Raw genomic sequence first — 20,969 nt, 5'->3', positions numbered from 1 at the left:
ACCTGTGAAAAGGGTATATGGCAAGATAAAGAGATGTGCACCTCTCTAAATAATGTGTATTGAATCATTCAGGCCAGAATTCCTTTCAGTATCATTCTCATTATAGTCACTGTGGCATGAGATGCTGCTACAACTTGAGCTATGCAGAGTGAGGATGGATTATCATACCATGTTTTGTTATTAAAACAAAGTGTGACAGATTCTAGGCTAGAAATTGGTTTAGGACCATATACAGACTCGAACAAGGTGATGTATTTAGAATATCTGCCAGATGCTGAGGCCCAAGACCCAACCAAAATTGGGCCACAAACCTCATCAGTGTAATTTTGGCGAGTTACAGATGCCAACCAGCAGTCCAAGACTGTTCACCAATTGGGCCCTCACAACTTTCTGCTGACTGTGATGTCAACAGTAGTCCTCAAGTAGGTTCTGGAAGTAGAGAGAAGGGGGAAGGTGGCAAGCATGGGCCAGCAGCAACCCCCTGGAGGACTGAGGAACCAGGAAAAACAGGAAATGACAAAAAATAAACAACAAATCCATCAAAATCTGAAATGAGAAATGACAACTAATGCATAAGGATCAAACTGGTTTATTTTACCTTTATTATACACATTGGTTGGGACTTGTATATCACTGAGTGAGGTGTTCACAGGCAAATTGTTGAAATGCTCGTTTACTTCCAAAATAAACTCATTTCCAAGCTCCACGTAATTCCCATTTTCATCTATCTCATTGATCAGCACAGAATTATAATAATCAAACTGCAGGGAAGAGAAGAAATGCTGTTAATACAAACCAGTGGATACATTGTTTCTGCAGTTTCACTGGCCAGCTGGCAACATGTAGTTACATTTGGAACCCACTCAATAATTGAAGTTGATGGATAATGATCAGAAGTGTGGACCCTGGATACTCTTTCTACTCGTTAACCCAAGTTCTGAGACAAAATGGAGCACCTCATCCAACTCAAATAGATCACGGATTGAACCTGGCCTATATAGCTCAGCTACTCAATGGATAGATAAATTTACTTCACTTTTGTACATGAGCAATAATATCCTTATGTTATGTAGAGTTTTAACAAACTGAAATTAGGGTGGACAGTCAGTGACAAAAGTGAAGAATGTCCTTGAATCTTCAACGCAAACTCAATTTTCAAAGACAAAGATCGTATTTAATGGAGGTGACTGGCAGTGGCACAGGGGATGCAGTGGCAGCTGCTGGTACAATACTCACTCAAGGCCTAGAGTCCAGGTCACTGGATCCCAGGCCACAGTTGAATTATGGAGAGATGGGGGGGGGGTTGTGGTGTCAGAGGTCATGAAGGAGGGGGAGAGACGTGCAGCAGCAATGGCACAGGGTTGGCTGTCGGCGGGTCCTCCCTATGCTGGGACCCTCAATCAGGCATGTGACAACTCCTGCCCTTGCCCCCACTGCCCCCGCCCCCCTCGCCCACCAGGAGCCCGCAAGCAACCCTGCACAGGTTTGCTTGATGTGCTCCCCACAAGGCAAATTCCCCACCTGCTGCTGGGTTAATATCAGTGGCGGTGAAATGAGGCCCTTCAATTGACTGCGGGGTGGGGCGGTCATCCATAGGCCTTCCCACCATGGACTTAAATAGGGGTGGAGGCGGTGGGGTACATACCCACCCAATTAAATACCCCTCCTGCCCCCAAATCTGTCACCAGGAAGGGCATTAAATTCTGCTTTTTTAAATTTCATTCACAATACTAAGATTTTCATTTTCCAATTCCAACTTTTTTACTATTTGAGAAATTTTGCCTCTCACTGTCTGTTGTGAAACCCATGTAAGCACTAGAGAACAGACTTCTGCTACTTCCAAACAAAACTCCCAAGCACTGAAATGGATGTAGAGCAATGTGGATTAAATAATGTCACAAACAAATAACTGCTACAGCAGTTTGTCTTCTCCTTTTGTTTCCCCCCCAAAAAGGGCTTTGAGATTTTGCCTCACATACCCAAGTTCCTCTCCTCCTTGCACAGAGGTAGGAGGAGATTCATTGCTGTGTGGCCACAGAGCAGCATCTCAGAGTCATGACACTATGATTACATCCAATAATTATTCCATCTCAATGGAATCAAGATTCAATATCCTCAACCAATCTCATAAATCCAATAAAATTGGATTCAACAGCTATCGACTGATTAGTTGTTAAGTGCTTAATAGTCTTTTCATCAATGCTATGTGGATAATTTACACCACAGATTAAAGGTAGGAAAAAGGCTGAAACCCAATTTGATTGACAGATTTCTAATAAGCAATTTCTTTATGTAGATGGAAGCAAGATGGGTAAATAAAGTTGAGAGTATGGTGGGACAGGTTCAAGGGGCTGAATGGCCTACTCCTGATCATAGGTTCCTTCTCATGTTCCATTCATTCAGCTGATAACTCAGTGCTATCTCTCTTGTCCTACTCAGTAGGTTGTGGATTACAACTTACTCCAGAGATTTGAGCACATCAGTGCAGTACTGAGGGAGTGCTGCATTGTCAGAAATCTTTTAGATGAGCTATTAAGCTGAAGACCATCTGCCCTCTTGGGTGGCCATAAAGATCCTGTGGCACTATTTTGCAAAAGAGCTGGGAGGGTCTTGGCCAAAATTTATCCTTCAACTAACATCACTAAAATAGATTATCTGGTCACATCTCATTGCTGTTTGTGGAAACTTATGATGCAAAAATTGGCTGGTGTATCACAACAGGAACTATATTTCAAAAGTACTTAATTGGCTGTAAAGCACTTTGGGGTATCCTGAGCTTCTGAAAGGCAATAAAAATGCAATTCTTTTTTCTTTAATGAGTAATTCTCATTCCACTAAAAAGAACTGTCAACATATAGCATTTCATTAGTACATTTTACACTGCAACAGATGGTATTTATATTTAGCAATGTTAAATACAAAGGGCACAAACAAAATTACACAGAAATTCATCCATGCAGCAACCATTTTCAAGCACTAAATGACCGGGACTCATTATGAACACAGTTGTGACCTTTGCCATTATTAATATAGGTACCCAAAGAAAAGGGTCCATAATTCCCATTTGAAACTGGTGTCAGGCCATGTGAATATAGAAATAAAGTAACTAACACCTGTTTTAGGTCTACAATTCAAGGTTGGTTTGCTGTGAGGCTTCCAACGCTAGCTTCATTTAGGAAAGCCAGGTCTTCACATGGTCTAGCAGGGAATGCTTCATGCTATAGCCAACAAAGCATGTGTTGAAAATATATCTACCTGAATATGCAGCCATGGCTCCACATGCAATTACATGGGCAGTTGTCAGCCACCTCTGACCCCCACCCCCTCAACAATATTGTCCTCCACGTGCCTCCGATCCCACCCAATTAAATAACTGTTCCCCGTCAGTGTAGTTTAAATGAAGCCCAAAGCCAAGGAGGGAATTTTTACTTGTCATGGGTTTGGGGGTGGATGATGGATTAAAAGCTCTGTAATTGACAGTGCATGAGGAAACCACCTACAACCAACCAACTTCCACTCTAAATGTAGTCCATACACCTGCATGTGAGCAATCCCCTGAGGGGAAGCATTTTCAATATGTTAACAATATCAATAACTTAACACCTTAAACATTATCAAATGTCCGAAGGTGTTTCACAGAATTATTGCAAAACAAAGTATGACACCAACCACATAGGGAGATAATAGCTCAGATAACCAAAAGCTTGGTTAAAGAGGTAGATTTTAAGAAGTTTCTTAGAGGAGGAAGTGAAGTAGAGGGGCTTAGAGTCACAGGGAGGGTGTTCCAGAGCTTGGGGCCTAGGCAACTGGGGACTGTTGTGAAACTCATATCTTGTTGAGCTCGGAGGTTGGGACCTTCAGTTCCTGAGAGTCTTTGGACTTTCTGCATGTGTGCAAGCCAGGAGTAGTCTGCACATGGGCAGGTCAGCATCTTCACGTTCTTCAGGCCTAGGATAGGCGTTATGCACCTGCACATGGAGAGAAAAGAAGAAAGGTGTGAAAACCCAGATCAGGATGGGTGCAGAGAGCCATAGCTAGCAAGTGTTCCAGAGAAAGGGTCAAAGGAGAGTTCGCAAGAAGAAGAGTCTCAGTTGAAGGGCAGAGACAGAGGGCAAGAGCAAGTCCCAGCTAAATCAAGAAAAAGAGAGGAGCAGAGAAACAGTCTCCAAAAAGAGAAAAGGCTGTGGGGAGCAGACTTTAAGTGAAGTGGCCTTGGGAGAAGCCCTGAAGATCCAAGAAGGTAGCTGAAGGTTTGCGGCTCCATGCTGCAGGCCTCTGGGGCAAAGGTAGCCCTTTGGAACAGTAGTGTTCTGCTTGGCATGGCCGAAGAGCTGAAATTGTGTTTGTGAATTGGCGTTTGAATGTACTCAGAAATCCAGTGGAATGGAATCTCAGAAGGCGATATTGAAATCCTGTGAGGTGGGCCTTTGTTGAAGCCATCCAAGTTGGAGTGGCTTTTTGAAGATCTTGCCTTGTCTTGGTTGCATCTGCCATTTATTGTGTAGTGTGGTTTGTTCGACGACAACTGACTCATTCATTTACATGTGCCTCATACTTACCCTGAATGTTACAGTATAAGACAGATATTGTAAATTGTTTTATCTTTCTGATCGTGTATAGTAAAGTTATTTTTGTTTGTTCTAACCCTGAGGAATCTTGTGGCTATCTTCGCCAAACAAGTGTCCTGAATCTCAAACTTTGTCTCCTTTAACCAAAACATCATTGGTCCCTACCCAGATCTCACCAATAACTTGGGGGTCTGACCAAGGATCATAACAAAAGGCCAACATTAGAATAATGCAGATATCCCAGAGGGTTGTGGGGCTAGAGGAGATTACTGAAGGACCAAGAACATGGAGGGATTTGAAAACAAGGATGGGAATTTTAAAAGCAAGACACTATTTAACTGGGAGACAATGTAGCTCAGAAGCACAGAGGTTAATGGCATATTAGGAGTGATTTTAACCAAGGTTTGGAATTCAGCTATGGGTGCATAGGTTTCCTGAACTTCCTGGAATTCGCAAGTTAAAGTAAGGTAATTCAGCAGCAATTCACAAAAAGTTAATATGCAGGTACAGCAAGTGATTAAGAAAGCAAATGGAATGTTGGTGTTTATTGCAAGGGAAATGGAATATAAAAGCAGGGAAGTTTCACTGCAGCTTTACAGGGCCTTGGTGAGGCCACATCTGGAATACTGTATGTAGTCTTTGTCTCCTTATTTGAAAAAGGATATAATTATATTAGAAGCAGTTCAGCAAAGATTCACTCGATTCATTCCTGGGTTGAAGGTTGAACAGGTTAGGTCTGCTGTACACATTGGAGTTGTCACGACAGTGGAGCACAGCACTAAATTACTTATGGGCATATTGAACTTTTTAAGGAAGATGCGTTTTTTCAAAAAAAAGACATACAAACTGGCTGAGAATGTAAAGTAGCCACTTTCTGGAAAATTCCTATGCAGATTATACTCGACCAAATAGCCCAGAGAAAGTATGGAATGTCATACAAAAAGGTGTCAAGGCTTACTTCAGATGGAGACACTTGAAAGGAAGAGATGCAATGTAAAAGACTGAACTTTAATCTCCTGTGATTGCGAAGACAATGGAGACTGATTACCAAATCTTAGCAGAAACCATCTCCTGTTGAGTTATATCTCAGAACGTGGAAATGGTTTGAGTTGAAAGAAACCAGATTCTAGGTGAAAGGCATGTTTCTTTTTCCCTTCCAGGAATACATAAGAAAAGGGGTTAAAAGGTTGCTGCTGACCTGAACTGTGTGTTCTAGTTCTGGTGTGCTAGTATGTGCCACGAGGGTCACAGCAGAAGAAAAGCAACTAGGCATCCCTGTAGCTGGAGGCAAGTCACAACTCAACAAATCCACAGTCAGAAAGGAAATAGGACGGGTCCTTCAGCTAACCTGCAGAACCAAGTGTCTCTAAACCAACTGCTAAACTGCCAAAACCAGCTCTACCAGAATCACCCAATTTAACAGTCGCCACATTTCACCATCCACTCCTCACAGACAAGCCAAACACTGATTCATATATCTTTTTTAACTTGTATTTTTGGACTCAACTTCTCATTTCTGGTCTGTGTATGTGTGTTGCATTTTTAATATTTTTTCTCTGTTTTTAGTAACTAATAATACTCTTTCTTTGACTCATGATAGCCTGGATAAATTGGCTCCCTCTAAAATATAAATACATTTGGACTGGGAAAAATAATCCACAAGGGAAGGAATCCTTTTTAATTTAGCCTGTTGAGACCAATCAAGGGGTTTGACTCAAGAAGGGGAGCCAACTCATTTCTCCTCACCCAGGAGCATAACAAAATTGGGGTCCCGTTTGGGAAGTTAACAATTTGGACTATTTCATTGGGATCATAAACTGGGGGACCTCATTCAGGGACTGGTTGTAACAAATTGGGGGCTCGGTACTGGAATAATTCCTACGGATGCAACGAAAGAATAAGAGTGGGGAAAGTAAATTGTTTCTTTGAAACCAATTTTATAACTGCAAAAAGGAGAACAGTGGGTATAAGACTAGTATCTTAAACTTAAATAAGGGCAACTTTGTGGGGAAAGCTGAGCTAGCTGAAGTGAAGTGAACCGGGAAACTAAGCTAGAGGATAGATCCATAGAGAAGCAGTGGCAGACATTTAAGGGGATATTTCAGAGTCTTCAGAATAAGTACATTTCTACTATAAAGAAAAAATTTTAAGGGAAGGACCCGCCATCCGTGGTTAACTAGAGATGTTAAGGAAAGCACCTGTACTTAAACTTAAGGAAAAAGCATATAACTCCACAAAGATGAGTGGCAGGACAGATAATTGGACAGAATATAAAGAACAGCAAAAAATGACTGAAAGGTTAATCATGAGAAAGAAATGAGAGTATGAGAGGAAGCTAGCTAGAAATGTAAAAATGGATAGCAAGAGTTTCTACAGGTACTTCAAAAGGAAAAGAGTAAGTAACGTGATTGTTGGTCCTCTAGAGAGTGACAGTGGGGAGCTAATAGTAGATAATAAGGAAATGGCGGAAGAAATGAACAAATATTTTGCTTCTATGTTCACTATAGAAGATACAAAAAACATTCCAGTAATAGCTGGAAATCAGGGGGTGAACGGGAGAAGGGAACTTGGTGAAATTGAAATCACTGGGGAAACGGTATTGAGCAAATTGATGGAGCTGCAGGTTGGGCAAGTCTCTGGGTCCTGATGGACTACATCCTAGGGTCTTAAAAGAGGTGGCTAATGAGGTATTCAATGCATTGGTGTTAATTTTCCAAAATTCGCTAGATTCTGAAAAAGTTCCATCAGATTGGAAAGTAGCAAATATAACCCCTCTATTCATGTAAGGAGAAAGACAGGATACAGGAAACTATAGGCCAGATAGCTTTACATCTATCGTGGAGAAGTTATTAGAATCAATCATTAAAAGAGGTTATAGCTAGGCACTTAGAAGAGCTCAAGGGAATTGGGAAGAGTCAACATGGTTTTGTGAAAGGAAAATCATGTTTAAGCAATTTATTGGAGTTTTTTGAAGGAGTAGCATGCGCAGTGGATAAAGTGGAGCCTGTAGACGTACTGTACTTGGGTTTCCAAAAGGCATTAGATAAGGTGCCACATCAATGATTATTACAGAAAATAAAAGTGCATGGTGTACTGGGTAACATTTTAGCATGGATAGAAGATTGTCTGGCTGGCAGAAAGCAGAGAGTATGCATAAATGGCTCTTTTTCTGATTGGCAGGATGTGATGAGTGTGTCCCATAGGGGTCTGTACTGGGGCCCTAACATTTTACAATTTACATCAACGACTTAGATGAGGGGAGTAAAGGCATGGTAGCTAAATTTGCAGATGACACAAAGATAGGTAGGAAAGTATGTTGTGAAGAGGTCATGAGGAGGTTTCAGATCGTATAGATAGATTGAATGGGTGGGCAAACATCTATCAAATGGAATTTAACGTGAGAAAATGTGAAGTTGTTCATTTTGGCAGTAAGAACAAAAAAACAGAGTATTACTTAAATGGAGAACGGTTGCATAATTCTGAGGTGCAGAGGGGTCTAGGTTTCCAAAACAAGTCACAAAAAGTTACTATGTAGGTACAGCAAGTAATTAAGAAGGCTAATGGAATACTATCCTTTTTTATGACAGGGATTGAACATTTAAGTAAGGGTGCTATGCTTCAGTTATACAGGGCAGTGGTGAGACCGCACCTCGAATACTGTGTGCAGTTTTGGTCTCCTTATTTAAAGAAGGCTATAAATGCATTGGAGGGGGTTCAGAGGAGGTTTATTAGATTGATACCTGGAATGAGTGTGTTGCCTTTTGCGGAAAGGTTGGACAGGCTGGGCTTGTTTACACAGGAGTTTAGAAGAGTGAGGGGTGATTTGATTGAAGTTTACAAGATCCTGAATGGCCTTGACAAGGTGGACGTCAAAAGGATATTTCCTCTTGTGAATCCAGAACTAAGGGGCACTGTTTTAAAATTAAGGGTTGCCCTTTTAGGACAGAGATCAAGAAAACATTTTTCTCTCAGAGGGTTGTGCAACTTTGGAATTCTCTGCCTCAGAAGGCTGTGGAGGTGGAGTCATTGAATATTTTTAAGGCAGAGATAGATAGATTCTTGTTAGGCAAAGGAATCAGAGGTTATCGGGGTTAGATGGGAATGTGGAAATCGAAACACAAGATCAGCGATGATCTTATTGAATGGTGGAGCAGGTTCGAGGGGCCGAATGGTCTACTCCTGTTCCTATTTCTTATGTTTTCCTGATCTGTACTACTAAAACGTATAAATGTCCACATTTGATGCCAATGTTTTTCTAGGAGAGTTAGGGGAAGTTACTTTTGAGAATTTAAAAGTTCTATCCCTCGAGCAGTTGAAAGAGCTAGTGAGGCATTTAGGATTAGAATTTTGCCTGTAATTTTAACAAGGGGTGGCCAATGGTCTACAGGTGGAAACTGAGGACAAAGAAATGAATAGAGTAGCAGGAGAGAGATTAAGATGGGAGCACTGGTAATTAGAATTTCAGAAAAGACAAAAGGAAAGGGAAAGAGAAAGAGAGAAAGAAGAAAGATAGGAAAGGGCATGGAGGAAAGAGAGAGAATTTCAGGACAGGGAAAGGAAGTTTAAACTAAAACAGCTCGAGCTGAGGGGCAGGAATCCTACTGTGTCCCTTGAAGGCATTACTAGCTCAGATTTAAGGGCTGAGACAACCCGATTTGTTCATTTAATCCCTAAGTTTGATGAAGCGGAGGTGGAAGCCTTCTTCATCTCTTTCCAGCAGTTAGTGCATCAGATAAAATGGCCAGTCCAACATTGGTCCTTATTACTGCAGAGTAAGCTTTCAGTGAAGCTCACGAGGTTTACTCCCTCTTGCCTGTGGAAAGTGCCACTAACAATGAGGCAGAACAAAGGGCTATTTTAAGTCTGTTCCATTTTGCGCCGGAGGCGTAAGGTCAGAAATTCTGTACCCTCAGGAAACGAACGGACCAGACGCACCTGGAATTTGAAAGGCTTAAGCAACTTGCTTTTGATCAGTGGGTGCGGGCACTTAAAACAGATGCCACTTGCGAAAACCTCCGGGAAATAGTTCTCCTTGAGGAGTTTAAAAACTCCATACCCTTCCCAATAAGAACACACCTAAAGGAACAGAAGGTAACAGGGGCCAGGCAGGCAGTCACAATGGTGGATAAGAGCTGATCCACAAACCCTTGTCCCAGAAGAAACACCTGCCTAGTCACCCCCAACCAACTGGAAAGGATAAAGGTGGAAAGAGTGACAGAAAACTGAGCACCCATGAGAGAGAAGGTAATTCTGGAGCCCTCCTTAGGACAGAAAGGTTGGTGCTGAGAAGAAAAGTGAGGCCAAGAAGCCTGTGTGCTTTAACTACCGGGAAAATTATTGGAGGTCATGGGGAAAACCAGTGGGATTTATCGGGGTACACACCCCCTGTGCAGAGACTGGGAGTCACAGAGCATAGCAGACCAGGCTATGGCTCTGACTGCGGCTGCGAATCACTGTAAATGCACACCTGAGAGTATGGATGAGGTTAAACAAATCCCTGAGAGTTACAAGGATTTTGTATTCAAAGGAAGGGTGGCCACATTTCCCTTGGGTAAGGCAAGTAAGCTTGTAGTGATACTGAGCGATACAGGGACTATCCAAACACTACTGCTGGGAATAGTCATGACCTTTCCACCAGAGGTGTTGGTAAAGGAGATTGAAGGAGGGTAAAACAAAAACAGAATAATCTGGAAAAACTCAGCATGTCTGGCAGCATCGGCAGAGAAGAAGAGTTGACGTTTCGAGTCCTCATGACCCTTCGACAGAACTTGAGTTCGAGTCCAAGAAAGAGTTGAAATATAAGCTGGTTTAAGGTGTGTGGGGGGGCGGAGAGAGAGAGAAGACTCTCTCTCTCTCTCTCTCCACCCCCACAACACACCTTAAACCAGCTTATACTTCAACTCTTTCTTGGACTCGAACTCAAGTTCTGTCGAAGGGTCATGAGGACTCGAAACGTCAACTCTTTTCTTCTCCGCCGATGCTGCCAGACCTGCTGAGTTTTTCCAGGTAATTCTGTTTTTGTTTTGGATTTCCAGCATCCGCAGTTTTTTTGTTTTTATCTTTGAAGGAGGGTACCTGCCCAACCCCTTATACCGGGTGCATCTGGAGTGTGACCTTGTGTCAGGACCAGTGACCGTGGGCATCGACCCCAGTTTGCCTGTGGACGGGGTCAACCTGCTTCTCAGCAATGAGCTGGAAGGATCAAAGGTAATAGCATCCCCAGTGATCTCAGAGAAGCCAACTGAGGTCAAGGAGACAGAACAGCTGCAGGAGAAAGTGCCTGGCATTTTCCCTGTGTGGTCATGTGGTCTATGGGCAGACAAGCTCCATTAGTGGAGGCTGAAGTTGTACTGCAGATAGAAGACCCAACAGTGTGGTTACCTGAAACCTTTTTTGGGAGTCTAGAAGACTCTAAGGAGGTAATAAATATATCTTCCTTGGTAGAGCTGACTCACTGTTAAAAACATTAGCTCTGACTTCAAAATACTGAAGCTGAGGCAGAAGCAGTCCCTGAATGCTACTACATTAAAAATGAGGTGCTGATGAGGTAATGGAGGCTCCCCTCACAGACCTGCAAATGAAGAGTGGACAGATATCCATCAGGTGGTGGTGCCACTGAGGTACTGTAGGGAAATATTATAGCTAGCTCATGACATTCCAATGGCTGGGCATGTCGGTATATGCAAAACCCAAGCCCACATCAGCCAGCATTTTTACTGGCCACACCTCCACAGGGGTGAAGTAAGGTTTTACAGAACCTGCCACACCTGCCAGGTTGTGGGGAAATCCCAGCCTGCAATAAAACCTGCACCTATGATTCCCATGCTGACTTTTGGGGAACAACTGAGCAAGATGTGAATGGACTCTGTGGTGCCCCTGCCCAAATAAAAGGGGTCACCAGTTTACCCTTACCATCATAGACATGGCTACCCCTTTCCCAGAGGATCTTCCCCTAAGAACCATACCTGTCAAAGCGGTGGTGAGGGAATTGACCCAATTCTTTAAAAGGAATGGTCTGCCCATTGAGATTCAGTTGGATCAGGGCTCAAATTTCATGTCCAACATATTCCAGGAAGTCATGGGTAACCTGGGTGGGATGCAGATGAAGTCTTCAGTGTATCACCAGCAGTCACAGGGGTGCTAGAACGTTACCACCAGACCCTAAAAACAATAATCAGGGCATACTGCCACGTGTACCCCCATAACTGCTCTTCACTACCAGGGACTCACCCAATGAGTCTGCCAGTTTTACTCCATTTGAATTAGTTTATAGACACCAAGTGCAAGGACCTTTGAAATTAATCAATGAGAGGTTTTGGAACAGGAGGAAGAAGTCTCCATGTTAGAGTAAGTAACAGTGTTCCGGGAGTTTTTTAAAAATTATTCATTTGCGAGATGTGGAGTTTGCTGGCTGGGCCAGCATTTATTTCCCATTCCTAGTTGCACTTGAGAAGGTGGTGGTGAGCTGCCTTCATGAACCGCTGCAGTCTATGTGATGCAGGTGCACCCACAGTGCTGTTCAGAAGGGAGTTCCAGGATTTTGTCCCAGCGCCATTGAAGGAACGGTGACATATGCCCAAGTCAGGATGGTGAGTGGCTTGGAGGCGAACATCCAGGTGGTGGTGTTCCCATCGATCTACTGCCCTTGTCCTTCTAGATAGTAGTGTCGTGGGTTTGGAAGGTGCTGTCTAAGGAGCCTTGGTGAATTCCTGCAGTGCATTTTGTACATAAGAACATAAGAAAAAGGAGCAGGAGTAGGCCATTTGGCCCCTAAATCCTGCCCCACCATTCAATAAGATCATGGCTGATCTGCCCCAGACCTCAACTCCTCTTTCGTGCCAGCTCCTCACAGCTCTCAACTCCCCGATATTTCAAAAATCTAACTACCTCTTCTTTAAATATTTTCAGTGATCTAGCCTTCACAATTCTCTGGGGTAGCGAATTCCAGACATTCACTACCCTCAGCGAGAAGAAAGTGTAGATGGTATACACTGCTGCTACTGTGCATGGGTGGTGGAGGGAGTGAATGTTTGTGGATAGGGTGCCAATCAAGCAGGCTGCTTTGTCCTGGTGGTGTCAAGCTTCTTGAGTGTTGTGGGAGCTACACTCCTCCAGGCAAGTGGGGAGTATTCCATCACACTCCTGACTTGTGCCTTGTAGATGGTGGACAGGCTTTGGGGAGTCAGGAGGTGAGTTACTCGCCACAGGATACCCAGGCCCTGACCTGCTCTTGTTGCCACACTATTTATATGGCTAGTCCCGTTCAGTCTCTGGTCAAGGGTGTTGATAGTAGGGGAATTCAGTGATGATAATGCCATTGAACATCAAGGGGCAATGGTTAGATTGTCTCTTGATGGAGGTGGTCATTGCCTGCCACTTGTATGGCGCAAATGCCACCTGTCAGCCCAAGCCTGGATATTGTCCAGGTCTTGCTGCATTTGGAAATGGACTGCTTCAGTACCTGAGGAGACGCAAATGGTGCTGAACATCATGCAATCATCAGCGAATATCCCCACTTCTGACCTTATGATGGAAGGAAGGTCATTGACAAATCAGCTGAAGATGGTTGGGCCGAGGACACTACCCTGAGGAACTCCTGCAGTGATCTCATGGAGCTGAGATGATTGACGTCCAACAACCACAGCCATCTTCCTTTGTGCTAGGTATGACTCCAACTAGTGGAGAGTTTTCTCCCTGATTCCCATTGACTCCAGTTTTGCTAGGGCTCCTTGATGCCACACTCGGTCAAATGCAACTTTGATATCAAGAGCAGTCATTTTCACCTCACCTGGGGGGTTCAGCTCTTTTGTTCATTTTTGAACCAAGGCTATAATGAGGTCAGGAGCTGAGAAGTCCTGGCGGAATCTAAACTGGGTGTCAGTGAGCAGGTTATCATTAAACAAGTGCCTCTTGATAGCACTCTTGATCATCCCTTCCATTACTTTACTGATGATCAAGAGTAGACTGAAGGGGTAGCAATTGGCCGGGTTGGATTTGTCCTGCTTTTTGTGTACAGGACTTAACTGGACAATTTTCCACGTAGCCGGGTAGATGCCAGTATTGTAGCTCTACCGGAACAGCTTAGCCAGAGGTGTGACAAGTTCTGGAGCACAAGTCTTCAGCACTATTGCCGGAATATTGTCAGGGCCCATAGCCTTTGCAGTATCCAGTGCCTTCAGCTACTTCTTGATATCACGTTGAGTGAATAGAATTGGCTGAAGACTTTCAAAAGTGATGCTGGGGACCTCTGGAGAAGCCCAAGATGGATCATCCACTCAGCACTGCTGGCTGAAGATTGTTGCAAATGCTTCACGACTGGATGTGGCAGGACTGCAGAGCTTAGATCTGATCCATTGGATGTGGGATCGCTTAGCTCTGTCTATCACTTGCTGCTTATGCTGTTTGGCATGCAAGTAGTCCCGTGTAAAACTTCACCATGTTTTCGCCTCATTTGTAGGTATGTCTGGTGCTGCTCCTGGTATACCCTCCTGCACTCTTCATTGAACCAGGGTTGATCCCCTGGCTTGATGGTTATTGTAGAGTGGGGGATATGCCAGGCCATGAGTTTACAGATTGAATTCAAGTACAGTTCTGCTGCTGCTGATGGCCCACAGTGCCTCATGGATGCCCAGTATTGAGTTGCTAGATCTGTTCAAAGCCTATCCCATTTAGCACGGAGGTAGTGCCACACAACATGATGGAGGATATTCTCAACGTGAAGACGGGACTTTGTCTCCACAATGCCTGTGCGGTGGTCATTCCTACCGATACTGTCATGGACAGACGCATCTGCAGCAGGCAGGTTGGTGAGGATGAGGTCAAATATGTTTTTCCCTCTTGCTGATTCCCTCACCACCTGCCGTAGACCCAGTCTAGCAGCTATGTCCTTTAGGGCTCAGCCAGCTCAGTCAGTAGTGGAACTACCGAGCCACTCTTGGTGATGGACATCGAAGTCCTCCAGCCAGAAAACATTCTGCGCCCTTGCCACCCTCAGTGCTTCCTCCAAGTGGTGTTTAACATGGAGGAGCACTGAATCATCAGCTGAGGGTGGTGCATGGTAATCAGCAGGAGGTTTCCTTGCCCATGTTTGACTTGATGCCATGAGACTTCATGGAGTTGATGTTGAGGACTCCCAGGGCAACTCCCTCCCAACTGTATACCACTGTGCCGCCACCTCTGCTGGGTCTGCTCTGCCGGTGGGACACGACACACCCAGGGATTGTGATGGTAGTGCAAAAACAAAAAGTGCTGGTAAAACTCAGCAGGCCTGACAGCATCTGTGGAGAGAAAGACAGAGTTAATGTTTTGAGTCTTCATGACTCTTGAGTTTTTCCAGCAATTTTTGTTTTTGTTTCAGATTTCCAGCATCCACAATATTTTGTTTTTATCATGGTGATGGTGGTGTCTGGGACACAACCTGTAAGATATGATTCCATGAGTATGGCTATGTCAGATTGTTGCCTGACTAGTTTGTGAGGCAGCTCTCCCAGATGGTAGGAAGGAGGACTTTGCAGGATCGAAAGGGCTGCGATTGTCATTGTTGTTTCTGGTGCCAAGGTCAATGCCGGGTGGTTGTCCGGCTTCATTCCTTTTTTGTGAATTTGTAGCAATTTGATGCAACTGACTGGCTTGCTAGGCCATTTCAGCGGGCATTTAAGAAACAGCCACATTGCTGCTGGTCTGCATTCACATGTAGGCCAAAACAGGTAAGGATGGCAGGTTTCCTTCCCTAAAGAACGTTAGTGAACCAGATGGGTTTTTACACCAATCAAGTGAGATATGGCCCGAGAACACTTGAAAATCTCCCAGACAGCTATCAAGAAACAGGCAAAGAATAGGCCAGGGCCCAAGCCTTTCGACCAGGAGATTATGTGTTAGTGCTCCTACTGATACCAGGTGAACCCTTAAAAGCACGGTTCAGTGGCCTGTACAGGTAGCAAAGAAGCTCGGGGAACTAAACTAATACCTCAGATAGGGAGGAAAAAGCAACAGCTGTGTCATGTCAACTTGCTAAAGCAATATCACAGCCAAGAAGGGGAAAAGCAGGTAACAGTCTGTCCTATTGCCACCCACATAGAGGATGAGGGTTGCAGTCGGGATGAATTGGAGAGAGACGTGGATGAGGCCCACATCAAACCCCATTCTACATGGCTAACCCACACAAAGATACTAGCGAACTTAGTCTCCTTATTCACCCACCTAAGTGCAGAACAGCGAGCAGGTTTGACGAGACTGCTCATTACATTTAAAGGTTTATGCAGGGACAAGGCAGGCTGGACCACACTAGCTCTACATGATGTGGATGTGGACAAGGCCCGTCCCCATAAGGCAACATCCCTACCGCCTAGGCCCAGAAAAGCTGGCCCAAGTTTGGGAGGAGGTTAACTACATGCTGGAGCACCAACTAATAGAGCTAGCAGCAGTAGCTTGAGCTCCCCAGTCGTGCTCATGCCCAAGCTGGACGGTCCCACAAGGTTCCGCATTGACTAGCGAAAAGTTAATGCAGTGACCAGAGCTGACTCCTACTCAATATCCTGGCTGGAAGACTGCATAGATAAGGTAGGTAAAGCAGCCTACATTACAAAAATACCCAAGGAATACTGGCATGTTCCCTTGACTGCCCGTGTGAAGGAAATCTTCACCTTCGTAACTCCGGATGGATTATACAACTGTCGAGTCATGGCACTCGGACTCCAAAATGCCTCAGCCACCTTTCAAAGACTGATGAACAAGGTAGTGGCGGACTTATCCAATTGCATAATGTACCTCGATGGCTTCCTAGTGTACAGCAGCACCTGAGAAACTCACTTAGAGCAACTGAAAGTCCTCTTCTAGAAAGTGCAGTCAACTGACCCAGTGTTCTATCTCACAAAGAGCGAGTTTGAAAATGCTCAGGTGACCTATCTAGGACACATAGTGGGTCAAGGACAAGTACTGCCCAGGGCTGCAAAGGTACAAGCAGTAGCACAGTTCCCCATTCCCACAACAAAATGGGAAATCATGAGGTTCTTGGGAATGTGTGGGTTCTACCGCAAATTCATCCCAAACTTCAGCACAGTTACTGCCCGGCTAACAGACTTATTACAGAAAAAAGCAAAGGTAGTACAGACTGAGAAATGCCGGACAGCTTTTGGAAGGCTGATAGCCATTTTAATAGGTGAGCCTGTGCTTGTTGCTGTGGTCTTTAACCAAGCATTTAAAGTAGCCACCAATGCAAGTGAGAAGATAAATCAGGGATAGAGACCAATCGGGTACATTTCTAAAAAACTAAACAAGCACCAGAAATGATACTCCACAGTGGAGAAGAAACCCTTGGTTTATTACTGGCTCTCAAACACTTTGAGATATATGTCCAAAATGGATACAGAGAGGCCACAGTTTATACTGACCACAACCGATTAACTTTTATGGAAAAGTTTAAGACACAGAATGCTGTGTCTTAACGGTTGTTCCATTGGAGTTTGTTTCTCTAACTGTACCACCTAAAAACCACCCACATTTCTGGGAACGAAAATGTGATTGCAGACACCCTGGCCAGAACTTAAAGCGATGCAGTTATAACTGAAGAGTTAATATTGACCAAGGCTAGGAGAATGAATGTGTGTGAGTGTGTTTGATGTTTTATAACATTTTCTCCCTTTGTAATGAAATGAGGATGAGACATTTTATTCGTCATGTGGGGGAAGTGTCAGGACAATAGGTCATTGCCCTGAATTACTTACGGGCATATTGAGCTTTTTAAAAAGTTTTTTTTTTTAAAAGGCGTACAAGCAAAAGCTAGCTGAGAATGTAAAGTAACCACTTTCTGGAAAATTCCTATGTGGATTATACTTGACCGAGTAGCCCAGAGAAAGCATGGAATGTCACACCAAAAAGGTGTCAAGGGAAAAGGTGCAATGTAAAAGGCTGAACTTCAATCTCCTGTAGTTACAGAGACAATGGAGACTGATTACCACAGCAGAAACCAAACCTGTTAAGTTATATCTCAGAATGTGGAAATTGCCTGAGTTGAAAGAATGAGCCAACTCATTCCTCCTCACCCAAAATTGGGGTCCCATTCGGGAAGTTAATAATTTGGGATATTTCATCTGGGATAACAGCAAATTAAGGGACCTCACCCAAGGATTGATTGTAACAGAGTTTAGTAGAATGAGAGATGATCTTGTTGAAACATATAAGATCCTGAGGGGACTTGATAGGTTGGTTATTAGGAATGTGTTTCCTTGTGGGGGAGACTAGAACTACAGGACACAGTTTAAGAATAAGGAATCTCCCTTTTAAGACGAAGGTGAGGAGATTTTTTTTTTCTCTCAGTGGGTCATTAGTTTGTGGAATTCTCTTCCCCAGAAAGCAGTGGAGGCTGGGTCATTTAATCTATTCAAGGCTGAGTTAGACAGATTTTTGATAGACAAGGGGGTCAAGGGTTATAGGGGGCAAGCAGGAAAGTGGAGTTGAGACCACAACCAGATCAGCCATGATCTTACTGAATGGCAAAGCAAGCTTGAAGGGACAAATGGCCTACTCCTGCTCCTAAGTCCCATGCTCCTAATTGAAGGTCTTGGGAGAAATAGTAGGCAAAAATTTCCATAAGTACTGTAGCCTTACTTTCTGTTCAGTTACGTGAAAGACTTTTGTTCAAATAAGGCTTTTTCTGAGTGGTTACTTTCAGTACTTTGAAGGTTACTTTCAGTACTTTGGAGATGATTTTCATTCCTTTGGAGGCTTGTGCATCTGATGCTGCAATCTATCAAATCAGCATGGATGCTGCTTTATATATTGTATTAGCTTGGGCTTTAGATGAGGACCAAGATGACCAGCAGTGCCAACAGTACCAGCAGGACCACCGCCAATAGCACCAATATAACCTTTTCCTCAAACCAAGAGGAGGATGAGCAGAGAGGTGCAGCTCACAGAGGTGATCCTCAAAACACAGGAAGTACCGACAAAGGATCAGCATCCTGATGTTGGACCACTGGAAGAATATTAGGGTGTCACCTCAGCTATTTGCAACATGCTGGAAGAAGACTTGCTGCCAAGACCTAAAAGCTATACTTTATCAGTGACTATCAAAGTGGCATAGTGATATTGTCACTGGACTAGTATTCCAGAGACCCTAGGTAATGCTCTGGGGACCCGGGTTTGAATCCCACCACAGCAGATGGTGAAATCTGAATTCAATTAAAATCTGGAATTAAAAGTCTGATTGTTCCCTGTGTATAGGGTTCCAATTTAGCAAACCATTTATTCACATTGTAGAAAATCTTGATAAATTCATAATTAAAGCATTCCCAATTTAGTGTAAAGTTCTCCAATTATCTTGTTTTGTTACATCATAAATGATATATTCAACTCGCCAACAAATTTTAGAAGACCAGTGACTTTTGTATGAAATGGCTGTAATTATACTACTGAATGAATAATTAAATTGCCTGAAATGTAGAGATTATGGCCAGGATTTACCAGCCCTGTCGTGGTGGGACCTGCTGTGGGAGATTTGGCAGCCCTGCCAGAAAGCCACTGACTTTTGGTGGGACTTGATGATCCCGGCAGCAGGCGGGGTCAAAAAATCCCCTCCATATCTACTGTCTATTTGTGTGATGGTTATGGAAGTCTAATCATATTCCTGATGGTTTTAAGATTGAACTACATGATTACAGTTTCATCTCATTATCAGAAATTCTGCCATACACATAATGCTTGATTTGATGACTTATTAATTGTTAGTGAGGCTAATTCCATTATGTGTAATGAGTTTTCATTCAGTAGAAGGAATCTCCTGAATATTCAACGAAATATTTTCACAATTCACTTCGCATTTTGAAAAAGCAGAGTTCCAATAAGAGTCTCACATTCTTATATTATTATCCTTTCAAAGTACAGCCTTTTGATAATCATTTCAAAACACATTGACAAAATTTGTTACATAAAAGATTAATTAGGTTTCAGTTTGTAAGGAAAGAGGCTCGATGAATTTCTACACAACGCAGCACTGGTGAAAGCATTAAGATGGATCTAATTAATAATTAGTACTCCAGAAAACAGTCTTGTTAAAAAGAAATCAATGGATCAGGGTATAAATTTAACAAGCATTGTGAGGGTAATGGTTAATAGGCATAATTAGGAGAGTGCACCACTGATTCTGAGGAGCACAATAAGATACAGCAATCAACTTCAAAGTTATCATTTAGTACTTAAAAACATTTCTTATATTAATAATTACTTTTAAGTTCCATAATTCAAATATTTTTGAAATAAGACAATATTGTGACATTTCATGAAATCTTCTGCATTTGTCACTTACTTGAGAATTTTACTAAATAGTTCAATTTTAAAAAGAATGTAGGAACAAAGAGACATGGTGGTTCACAGACAGAAATATATGATGGTGGCAGGTCCAGTTATTGAGCCTTTTAAAGAAAAATATGGGGTCCAGGGCTTTATAAATAGAGGCATAAAGTATAAAAGTATAAAAGCAAGGACATTATCCAAAATCTTTATAAATCACTGGTTAGGCTGCAGTATTGCATCCAGTTTTGGGCAACATGCTTTAGGAAGAATGTCAAGGCCTGAGAAAGGATGCAGAAGAAATTTACTAGAATAGTACCAGGGTTGAGGTATTTCAGTTATGCGAAGGATCTGGAGAAGCAGATATTGTTCTCTGACTCCATCCTTCTCCCTGGTAACAGTCTGAGATTAAGCTATTCTGTTCACAATCTTGGGGTCACATGAGTTTCCAACCTCATATGCATTCCATCACTAAGACCACCTATTTCCACCCCCATAACATTGCTTATCCCTTTCTCAGTTCATCTGCTTTTGAAACCCTCATACACGCCTTTGTTACCTCAACCATTCCAATGCACTTTTGGCTGGTCTCCTACATTCTATTCTCCATTAACTTAAGCTCATTCAAAACTCTGCTGCCCATGTCTTAACCCGCAGCAAGTAACATCCCACTATTAACCCTGTGCTGGCTGGCCTACAATGGCTTCTCGTCAAGCAAGCTCTTGATTTTAAAATTCTCATCCTTGTTTTCAATTTCCTCTATGGTCTTCTCCCTCCCTATCTCAGTAACCTCTAACACCACAACCCTCATGATACCTGCATTCCTCTAATTCTGGCCTCTTGTGCATTCCCAACTATATTCTCTCCACCATTAATGGCTGTGCCTTCAGCTGCCTATGCCCCAAGCTCTGGAATTCCCTCCCTGCACCTCTCTGTTTCTCTAGCTCGCTTTCCTCCTTTAACACACTTGTTAAAATCTACCTTTTCGACCAAGCTTTTGGTCATCTGACCTAATATCTCCTTATGTGGCTTGGTGCTATGCTTTGTTTCAAAATGCTTCTATGAAGCACCTTGGAAAGTTTCATTATGTTAAAGGCACTTATAAATATATATTAT

At 43.2% G+C, this 20,969-nt stretch overlaps 1 protein-coding gene across 1 annotated transcript in view; it reads right to left on the bottom strand.

Moving 5' to 3' along the window:
- Positions 1 to 20,969, bottom strand: part of cacna2d4a (calcium channel, voltage-dependent, alpha 2/delta subunit 4a) — a 709,103-nt gene that overhangs the window by 566,026 nt on the left and 122,108 nt on the right. The window contains exon 8 of the mRNA XM_041215640.1: positions 599 to 761. Coding sequence (XP_041071574.1) covers positions 599 to 761 — 163 coding nt within the window. The remainder of the gene's footprint in view (positions 1 to 598; positions 762 to 20,969) is intronic.

This window comes from Carcharodon carcharias, chromosome 21 (genome assembly GCF_017639515.1).
Source record: "Carcharodon carcharias isolate sCarCar2 chromosome 21, sCarCar2.pri, whole genome shotgun sequence".
NCBI classification, from domain to species: domain Eukaryota; kingdom Metazoa; phylum Chordata; class Chondrichthyes; order Lamniformes; family Lamnidae; genus Carcharodon; species Carcharodon carcharias.
The sequence above is the reverse complement of the archived record's forward strand: the minus strand, read 5'-3'. Positions and strand labels throughout refer to the sequence as shown.